Source organism: Eurosta solidaginis, chromosome 3 (genome assembly GCF_040869045.1).
Source record: "Eurosta solidaginis isolate ZX-2024a chromosome 3, ASM4086904v1, whole genome shotgun sequence".
NCBI lineage: Eukaryota > Metazoa > Arthropoda > Insecta > Diptera > Tephritidae > Eurosta > Eurosta solidaginis.
Genome location: NC_090321.1, coordinates 67,945,230 through 67,956,406, shown reverse-complemented (window position 1 = coordinate 67,956,406; position 11,177 = coordinate 67,945,230). Strand labels below are relative to the sequence as shown.

The window sequence follows — 11,177 nt, the reverse complement described above, 5'->3', positions numbered from 1 at the left end:
ACGTTGTTTAAATTTTTCCCAAATTATTAAATAAATTATAAAATTAAAAATTGTTTCAAATACATGTTTTCATACATTTAAAGCAATACGGGCAATCCCCGATTAACTCATACATGTAATATTTCTAATTCCACACCATGGTTAGTGGTAATGTGCTCACATAACTAACAGAGGTTGAACAATCCAAACAATAAATTAGAAAAGTAGTCGTTTTTTGTTTAGTTGGTAGTGGCACAGAATGAACCGACCAAGTCTTGGCGACCTTGTTTATAACATGGACAAAGCAAATGTCGGCAATATTGCACATCCACGTCGATGGCACTATTCTACCGCTTGTCTGGCACCCAAATAATACCCGGAGTGACGTTCGGGAATGATCTGAAACTCGCGGTAGAATAAAGGGCCAAACCATAAATTACGTAACGCTTACCTTGCTTCCTTTCAAATAAGAAGAAGTCCGAATAAAGAAAAAGAAATGAACCTAGATTGATCGGTTCCTTGTGGACATTCATAAATGTTCGTTTAGGAAATTTTTTGACTACGTAGATTAAACCAGTATAAAGAGCTCAGCTTTAATAACCCATACCCTTACACGAACACTTTGGTTCTCTCGGGTCAGGCAGTATCATGTTGGTGTAAGTACTACTACAATGTTTTCACCAGTACAACAAACGCGGTCATTGTTTTTAGACCTTATAAGAGTCAAGTGGTCTACACACTGAGCTTCGGCATACATGAAACTGTTTTGGAATAGTCATAGTATTAGTTTTCTCCATGCTAATTGAAGCAATTAATAACAGTTATGAGCAGGGACGTCAACCGTTTTTCTGTATTCACAGTAGACTTTTGCGATTTGTTCTACAAAATATTCATAATTCTCGATTTAACCGGTGATTGGTCACCCTCAGTTGGCGAAAACGAAAATTTTGAATGAAGCTTTCTGATGGATTGCGCTAAATCTAACTCAACTGGAGTGATGAAATCGGCCCTTAGTTATTTACCTGTAAAAAAGTAAAATTCTCGTTTTCTCCATGCTAACTGAAGCAACGACTGATAGTTAAGTGGAAGGAATAACTATAAATGAAAGTCAGCTGTTGGTGTTCGTCTGTTCACAATAGAGTTTTGCGATTTGTTCTACAAAATATTCTCAATTATCGATTTAGCGGGGATTGGTCACCTTGTGTTGGTACAAACGAAAATGTAAAATGAAGCTTGCTGATAGATTGCTATTTTCAAGTAAAATCCAATGCAAGTGGGGATGATGAAGTCGGTCCTTATTTATTTATTTATAAATAAGTGAAGAAGTTCTCGTTTTCTCCATACTAACTGAAGCAGCGATTGCCAGTAAAGTGCAAGGAATAAATTATGCATATTGGAACGATTTTCCGTCATCCACCCTGTCCGAAAATCAACGAAACAAAATTAAATGCAAGGAGTAAGTATAAATGTACCTCAGCTGTTAGTTTTCGTGTATTCAGAATAGATTTTTGTGATTTGTTCTACAATATATTCACAAATAGCGGCGATTGGTCACCCTGTGTTTGTGAAAATGAAAAGGTTAAATGATACATTGTTATCCTCCAGGTAAAATCTAACTTAAGTCGCTTTAACTAAATATGCCCTTAATATTTTCTACCTCTTGCTATATATACTTGCTTTATCTAGAGCAATTTTAGTCGTCACATTAGACATCTAGCATATCTCACGAGGCTAGAAAACGAGAATAATTAGAGTACTACTGCAAATTTTAGATTCTTATGAGAAAATTTCATTAAAATTCGATTTTAGAACTACTTTAGAAGTACTTTGTTCGAAAGGGCTATGTTTTTCCAGTGTTTCTCGAGTCGTTATTTAACGTTTAAAGTAAGAGAACGAGGCTAATGGGAGCAACATATAAATTTTCAAAAACTCTGGATCCGCTCGTCATCTAATGGATTCTTTTACACACAAATAGGTAGCATAATTTTCCAACTTTCCACTAAAGAAATTATATTGACATTCGTTTCATTATTTTCTTATCAGTGATTCAAATAGTATATACGTGTTTTGAAAAACCAAAAAAAAAAAAATTTACCCATCGCAACATGTCGTATGTCCCATAGTGCAGCGGTGAATCAGTGGTGATGTTAGTGTTGCAAAAAAAGAGTATGAATTTCAATCAACTACTAGCGCATACATACAAATACTCTTATATACAAACAAAATCTACTTAAGAGCTACGTGTAATAAAATGGCAAACAGAAGAGGTGTGTGTGGTATGTGCTACTTAATGTTCAATTTATTGATAGTTAATCAGCGATAGATGATACGAAAAAAAAACATGAAAATTTATTATGTAGTTGTTTTAATTTTTTTATTGTTTATTGCAATTATGTTTTAGGATTTGATTTTTTATGTTGTTGATTTGTAGATACAAGCAGCTAAGCCCCAAACCATGAAATGTGTTATCACTAATTTACAAAAAAAATCTTAAAGTTGGTTAGTAAAATCAATAATATTGTAGTTTTTGTGTAGGCGTGTATGGTGATGGAAAGAGGGGTGCTAAGACTACAAAAATGATTTATGGGAAAAACATAACAAAAAAAAAAAATATTTTTTAGCGAATTATAATTTTTTTATATTTTTGTTGCTGTTGTTTTGGTTTGTTAGTAGAGAAATGAAAGCGTTATTTAGACATGAAATTTGTGAAACTAATTATTTAATACAAAATTGTTTTTGCTGTGTAGCTAATGCCCACTAAGCGCATACAGTGACTCATGAAATTGTTCGCAAAATCAGTTTTATTAGCTTAAAATATGATACAAGAAAACAAGGTAATTCCACATTGACGTATTTGACATAAACTGTGTTAGTTGTCAGCTATACAATTTATCAAATACTAGAAAATCATTGTCACCTTAACAAAATAATGTTTTGGAAATTGTTTATATTTTATGGGGTATTTTTTATTTAACTCACGGTATTTGAAGGATAAAATTTTACGTATCTGTTAATAAGTGGAACTGCAACCAAACTCCAACTAAACGCTAACGCTAAAATCCATCGCCAAAAAACTCTAAAACAATATCATCTGCGCAGAAAAGTATAGGTATACACAATAACCGCCTAGATCCCATGTAAAAGTATGGGCGTTAGGCTGTTATTCCTTGTGACAAAATGTTGCATACTTTTCTACTCAACTGATATTGTTTTAAAGATTTTAGGTGATAAAGTTTTAGGCTAGCGAAAGCTGGAACTTGGGGGCTTTAATCTGGCGAAAAACCCAAACAGGCAGTCACTTTAGATGAGACTTGGATATTGAAGTATGAATCTGATTGCGTAAACAAATTCAACCGTGAGTGGAAAGGGGTGGGAAGCGGCCAACGAAGGCAAAGGCAATGTTGATTGTTTTTTTTAGATATCCAATACATTATTCAACGGGAATATGTCCCCGTTCTACGTTGGCGTTTGGGTGAGGCTTGCTTCACGACAATGCACCGGCCAATTCCTCGTTCGTTGTGTACGAGTTGTTGGCAAAAAGGACATTCCAACGTTGCATTACCCACCCAATAGCTCCGATATTGCTACCTGCGATGTTTTTCTTTTCCTCAAGGGCACTCATCATGACGGCGTACAGGAGGTCCAAGAAGCTGTAACCGCGCTGCTAAATAGGCTTATTTCCAAGAACTAACACGGGTGCTTCTAATCATGGGAGAATCATTGGAACCGTTGGGAAGAGTTAGAGGGGGGGGGGGGGGGGCTAATGTGAAGGTCGATAAGGTAAGCAGATGAAATAGAAAACAGCCACACACATATACACATCAATATGAATAAGCAACTAATCGAGAAGTCTGTTCGCGAAAAGTATACACCCTGGGAGAAATAGGGGAACAGGGCAACTGAGAGCATAAAAGCAGCGCAGTTTAAGAAAATGGTAGTTAATCAATTTGATTTTAACACGCTATAAGTGAAGGACGCAAAAACATTAAATTGTGAAGATCTACTACCATAGTAGTGCTGTTAATAAAGAGCATTTTATATACATACAGAAAATTTGTGTGAATTTATTCGACAGTTCAGTGATTCGAACGATAGCAGAAGGCATAGAATAATGTAGAATTCAAGAGATAAGCAACAAAATGGTACCGCTGCTTCAATAGGGAATGTCAAATAGGGGCAATGACGATCAAGAAGAAGAAGTGGAATTACCTCTTTTTATATTTGTATCATGGTTTTAAATTTAAATTTTTATCTTTTGAGGCATTTTTAGGGTTAATGTTTTCGACTTTCGAGCCTCATAATCAGGCGTGGATATTGCGTATACGTTTTTCGCGTTAAAATTAAAAAAAAAATGTTTATCTGACCGAACAATTTTTTGAGCCACTATATCGACTTCAATATAGATTTACTTTTACAGTGCTACATATTATAACTCTAGTTGTTATCGTAGTTATTTTTTTATGATTTGGGGTTTAGCTCACCTATATTTGTATGCATTTTTTTGACGCTCTTTTGATGCGCTTGTGTTGGTGAATTTTTTTTTAAATAACTTTAAAATACAATTTCACAAGCTCACTCTGTTCTTACTAATTTTTTTGTTTTTGTAATTATAATTTATTAAAAAGTTTCTTTAAGAAAAAAGATAATTTATTATATATTATCAGTGTTTTTTTTTTAAATACTATTATTTAGTTATTATAAAATTATATTAAGTACTTTGCTCCTTTTTCTTCGCCTTTCAGTTTTACTCCATCAATTTTTTAATATAATTATTTTTACTTAATTCAATTAAAAGTGATCTCTCCCCTTTCTCTTCATTTTCTGTTTTGCTGATTTTAGTTAATTATTTATTTCAATTTTATTTCAATTGTTTATGTTTTAATTTTGTTTTTATCTGCCAGAAAGTGCGTGTGATTTTTTTGCTTGTTTCATAATTTGTTTTTAAAAATTTTTTGTTGGCTGTTTTGTTCTGTGATTATTGCTTGGTTGTCCTTACCCCTGCGCCGACGATACTGGAATACTGCCATAATTATAATAATAACATCTTGTTTGTTCACAAATGAAATCTTTCACTGCGGAACAATCTTCGGGCATCCATTTCAATGTGGGTTGTTTCAAGATGACACAACCCTTCTCAGCGCCGCTACTGCTATAAGGGGAAAAAGTAAGGTTAAAAAGTGAATGAGTTAAAATATGTGAAATAAATAAAGTATAGATTAAATAATATTAATAAGGTTAATCATAATTGAGTTACTTTCCCTTCAAGGCAAGGCGAAACCATACCAGGTGGTGGTAAAGCGAATTATAACCAATTCGCCGTGAAGAAGAATGTTAAGTCAAAAGAAAATTTTAATTGATCTCTATTAAGTGACATATTAAAGTACAAGGCGCTGTATGGAAAATAATCAAGAAAAAGCAATCAGCTGTTGGGGCAACAATACCTGGTACTGAATTCGCCTTGAGTGATACTGTTCAAACTCCTTTTTGTATAATATTGGAGCAATTTCGAGTTAACTTTGATTCGTAGATCGATATGAGACCAGTTGGGGGTAATTTTGGTATGAATTAAAATTAATAAAGGATATGACCGGAAGCAAATGAGGTCCCGGATTGATCCCGATTTGGCCCTGAAATGAACCTGTAAGCACTTCGAAATAATCTCGAAAGATTTCGGGCTTAATCACAAAATGGCAATGGCATCCTACAGGATCCCTTCGTATCTAAAATATCCCTTATGGATTATTCTGCAAAGAAGGAAAGTAGGAAAGTCCTAAATATATACCGAAATAGAACAAAGATAGCCCCGAAATAATCTCAGAATTTACCAACAAAAACTATTCCCGAATTTTTCCCGAAGTAATTTGTACCGAATTAATTCAAAAATTATCCCGAACATTTGTAACTTGTTTTTCTAGGGTCTATCTTGGTTTCTAGGGTCTATCGTGGACTAAGTATACCGAGCCATTTTGAGCTAATTTGAAGGTTGATTTCAAATATATTTCCCATCACCTTGAACTATAAGAATTATTTCTGAAGTAATACAAGATTATATACGGTATTATTTAAATGGGTTTCCGCTAAGTTTCTTGTACCTTTTTGTGATAATTTTAATAATTTATTAAAAAAGAAAACATAGTCTCAGTTTCATATAGACATAGACTAACATATTTCAGAAATACATAGTTCCGCAAATACTTTGAAAGGATCCTGGCGTAATCCCGAAATGATACCAAATTAGTTCGGAGGCTCCGAAACAATCCCAGAATTTACCGATAATATTCCCATGCTATTACAAATTTTTCTCGTATAATCACAAAAATATTTCCGAATGAGTTACAAAATGATTTCTGAAAGTCTTGGCCTACCTAATCTAGAACCCAACTATTCAAGAATCATTTTTGAAAATTCTCCATACAATTTTAGAGTTCATTTGGAGATTATCTCGGATAATTTCGTACAATTTAGTGGTACTTTCCGGATCATTTCCAGTTAATATTCGAGATTTTTCGGTATTATGTCAAGAGTACCTAGGGTAGGAGTTCTTTTCGGTTGATAAGGCCCCAAAATTATGGGAAATTTCACACCAAATCGGAGTACTTATCATTATACATTTCGATTTTATTTAAGGTGGTTCTTTCGAGACTATTATACCCATTTCGCAGTAATTTTTGGGATGAGTTTAAAGCTTTTATTTCCGAAATCTCCTTAAAATAGTGTAGAAATGATCCTTATCCAAATAGTTTTGAGATGAATAGATGGATCCAAAGTAGTCGCATAAAAAATTGTCCCGAATTCCAGACCAAATCTAAGGGAACTTGAGCTGCTCCATATCTATTATTTACCTAAGCAAAGTAACGGGGGGTCTTTCTATGTAGAAGTTTCAAAATATGGTTTACTCTAGTACTTCCATTAGCTTTAGAACCTCCGAGTCAGCATTGATATATTATTTATAGGTTACAAACTCAAAAGTAGGAAAGGAAAATCTACAGTCAGAGTTGTTTTGCGCACAGTAAATGCTAATAACAAGAGTTTCACTATGCGGAAGCTGACCAAGGTTCAAAGTTTAGCTTGAGGGTTGTCAAAGCTCCACTGACAGCCTTTTCTAGACTTTGCTTCTTGCTCAATAAAATATACCTAGCAATTTCCTGATAATGGAAAAGTGTCGACTGAATTTTCGATATGCCCCTGCATTTACTTATCCCCATAGATGGACTTCAAGGATAGAGTTCCGTCCAACAAGACCCTCCTTTTGTTCTAGTATGAGCAGATATCCCTTCAATGATGATGGCCTAACATTCTCAAACGGACAATGAATAGAACACCCTCATGGTTACTTTCTTCTCATATTCCCATACAATTATTCACGTTTCGATGCTAAGCCAACGCCTTATCAACTTAATGATGCTCAGCCTAAGCACATATCTTTAGAGCTTTCAAAAGTTGTGTGGACATAACTGTCAACTGCTTATTTACTCATTTCGCTGTTCTTCCCGTATAGGACGTATGTTGCGAAAAAAAGTACCAATAACGTTTTTTAAATAAAATTAAATAAACACAAAAAGGTTCATAGGTCAATAGTCTCTCATTTGTAGATGAAGGCTCTTTCCAGGCTTTGATAAAGTAGCTCCTGTTAAACACATAGTACACACCTACAATAGTGGCAGTTCATTACAGAACATATCTATGGATCTTTGAAATAGCTCTGAAAATTGTTATGGCTTAAAAAGTTAGTACTCAATACCTGCCAACACTTTCCGAGAAGGAGCCGCAGTTGGTCTCGTCCGATTATTAGATGGGAAAATAATCGGTTCATTGAGCGTAATGTCGAAACCGGGTTGACTCCAAACTAAATTACATAAGGGATGATGGAAATTAGTTTCAATATACATTAACTCTCTATCATTTTGGAAAATCAGCAAGCAAATCGAATCGATTTAAAACGATTATATAATGAGTTCGAGAACGACTCTGCCCGACAGATAAGATTGAAGAGTACCGGAAAAGAACACATCCACGACTCGAACTAATCTTCAAAGTGAGTCTTATCTAAATTGGCGTTACGCACACGATTTTTAACTATCTACGCAAAGTATTATCCCACGCAATCAAATGGCTCAGTGGATGGGGGACATGTTAACCGTTATAAACTTTCCTGCTAAAATACGATGGCTTAGAAAGAAATATGAGCTTTTGGCTTTATTACTTGAGCAAACGACAAATTTGCGGCCGCTGTGGTGTGATGATAGCGTGATCTGCCTACCACACCGAAGATCCTGGGTTCACGCTCCGGTCAAATCAACATCAAAATTTAAGAAACAAGTTTTTTCAATTAGAAGAAAATGTTTCTAAGCGGGGTCGCCCCTCGGCAGTGTTTGATACGCACTCCGATTGTATTTCTACCATGAAAAGCTCTCAGTGAAAACTCATCTGCCTTACAGGTGTCCGTTTGCAAACGGCATAAAACAAGTCGGTCCCGTCCCACAAATTTGTAGGAAAAATTAAAAGGAGCACGACGCAAATAGGGAAATAAGCTCGGCTTAAAATTTCTTCGGAGTTTATCGCGCCTTACATTTATTTTATTTTAAATGACAAATTGATAAAAAAATACTTGATAATCGCTGGGTGTATGCTTCTGTTGCACGAGTTGTGAGGACACGACTTTTTCTGGTGGACAAATCACCGAAGCAGCATAACCGTCGACTTTCTACTTATTAGTTAGTACGTGAAAGTCTAGAGGAGTCCACAAAACCGGTTTACCAATACGTGCCTCCCCACTCCTTTTCTTCTATGGGTCTTTAAGAATACTAACTTTGCCGGAGAATCGCCATCTTGGCATTTGTTCGGGTAGTTAAGAATATTCTTCCTATAACAATGATATCGAGTCATTCATAAAACTACCGAGAAGAGGTGGTTTTATTTTAAGTAAGTTCAAATATAGGATTTTGAAACTCTTACAAAGTGCAAGTTAATTTGCGAGATTTGTGTTGAATCTACGATAAGCTGACACTAAACCTTCTATATTTCATTTCTCTTCACACAATTTTAAGTTATTACCTTTTTAATTACCCCATACATAAACACATTTTTGTTGTGTTTTTTTTGTTCTTCACTTACCTGTCGCGCGCTGTTCGCTGTGGTGATGTGTTGCTATTATGATCGACTGGATCCAGCAGACCAGCTTGAATTGCATCAGCTGTATTCTCAAAGAAGTCAAAAGTCGCATTAAATGGCAAGCCGGTACTCATCCAAAGGAACATGCCAGTACCCAAGCGATTACCGGAAGTCCAGAAGTCATAATTACCATAACCGGCATTCTTTAAGTATGTAGTCATAGATTCAGCCTTTTCTTTCGTTTCAAAGGACGCCAATTGCAAACCCAATGAACGGCAATACTGATAGGCAAGGAAGTAGTTAAGTTCAGGTGAATAGGGATTCATGCGACTAATAAAATATTGTACGCCATCCAGATGAATGGTTGTGATGCGTTGCGCTGCGAATACCAAATTTGATATGTTTGCACACATTAATTTCATATGTTTGTGTAATTGTACGTGTGGTGAGTGATGGGCATAGATGGACATATTGCGTTAATGTAAAAATACACTAAACTATATATTTGAATGCAATTCTATTAACATTCAAACTTTATTTGGTTCGCTTCCAAATTCAATATATACGAGCGCAGAATAGTGCATTTTAAATGTACGTGCAAAGTGCCCATCTATGATAAGGTGATGATGAAAAAAAAATGTTAATGTTGCACAAAGTATTCAAACACATTTATTAAATAAATATGTATTTATATAAAACATTATCAATTCAATGTATCATTATATATTAAAATTTGTTTTATTTTAAGACCTTATAACATCACTTTGTTTTTGGGTCGATTTCTTGACGTTCAATGATCAATTGTCTTATAATTTGATTGAGCGTCAAGAAATCGACCAGAAAATCAACGATGAAGATCACCCCATCTCGAAATTAGTCTTATCTCAACTGAAAATGTATTGAATTAATTCCGTAAAAAACCGTTTTGGGAAAATAGGTCTAAACCGACAATAAAGGTGTGACCACCTCCTATTCAAAAGACCTTATCTTCTGATTAAAGGTTATGAGTAATTCTTCATAATGTATACAATGACAACCTCGATATTTATTTTAATGTTTACTAAGATGTTAAGTTTGCATTAGGGAGTCTTGAGAACTTCTGCTAATCAACTGAACATTACCAAGCTTGCCATCGATTTTTAAATGCCATTTTCCTGATGGCACATTGCTTCTACTTTCCTCGAGCTAATGGTGGTTAGGTTATTCTTCAAATGGGACTATTTCCACTTAGGTAGTTAATATTATCCTTATGACTACTCCCAACATAAGACTTCCAGAACGGCTTGGTATATAAAGCCATTTTAAAATATTTGTTTTACGTGCGAATGCGCAAAACGAACGACGGGCATGCTCCTTTAATGGTTAGCTAGCTAGCGTGACTTAGAAGTCTGTCCTAATTGCCTGTCAAGACAAGTCAGTTCAAGTCTATAATAAGTATAAGTATTAGAAGCTTTACAGTCGATTTGGGCTAAAGATAGGTTTTCCTATAGGAGCTAATTCCGCAGAACAATTGGAAGTGCCATTTGAAAGTGGTGTAGGAAATAGCGTTTTTCGTAACCCTTCTATGGATGCAGAGGAAGAGGGCGGTCTCCAATCTGCTGGAAGGACCAGGTGGGAAACGATTTACACTCCCTTCGTGGGACCAATTGGCGGCAGTTAGTAGAGCAAAGAAGCGACTGGCGCGCCTTGTTGGACGGCCATAACCGCTTGAACGTAAGTAGGAAAGAGTTACCTTACCCACATCGAAGTTGGTACTCTCCCTCTTATAGCGGCATGCCCCGAGCTTGAGTTTACAAGAAAAAAAAAACGTACCTACTCTACATGAAAGAGTCAGATGACCTACTTATGTTTTTCCAAATTAAAAGGATGAATTATATGTGGCCAAATTTCATTAAAGTAATAGCGCAAATTACTCCTTATTTGCTTAATAGAAGAGTCTTCAGTTCAGGAGGAGCTACTCTCTAGAGAAACCCTCTAGTTCAAAACTAGTGCGCTCCTACTGCATTCGGAATTGCTACTAGTTCGACCTCTATCTCTTTTACATATTTTCAACTGGCGAATTCAACATGGTGACGTCCTAGGCGGTG

At 35.4% G+C, this 11,177-nt stretch overlaps 1 protein-coding gene across 5 annotated transcripts in view; it reads right to left on the bottom strand.

Annotated features, from left to right (window-relative positions):
• Positions 1-11,177, bottom strand: part of nw (narrow) — a 38,677-nt gene that overhangs the window by 4,366 nt on the left and 23,134 nt on the right. The window contains exons 2-3 of one of the 5 annotated variants that reach the window (XM_067772156.1): positions 9,094-9,469; positions 4,976-5,128 (exon numbers count right to left, since the gene is read on the bottom strand). In XM_067772156.1, coding sequence (XP_067628257.1) covers positions 4,976-5,128; positions 9,094-9,469 — 529 coding nt within the window. Of the gene's footprint in view, positions 1-4,460; positions 5,129-9,093; positions 9,470-11,177 lie in introns of those variants that run through there. The other 4 variants (XM_067772157.1, XM_067772159.1, XM_067772160.1 and 1 more) reach the window with 4 other exon arrangements.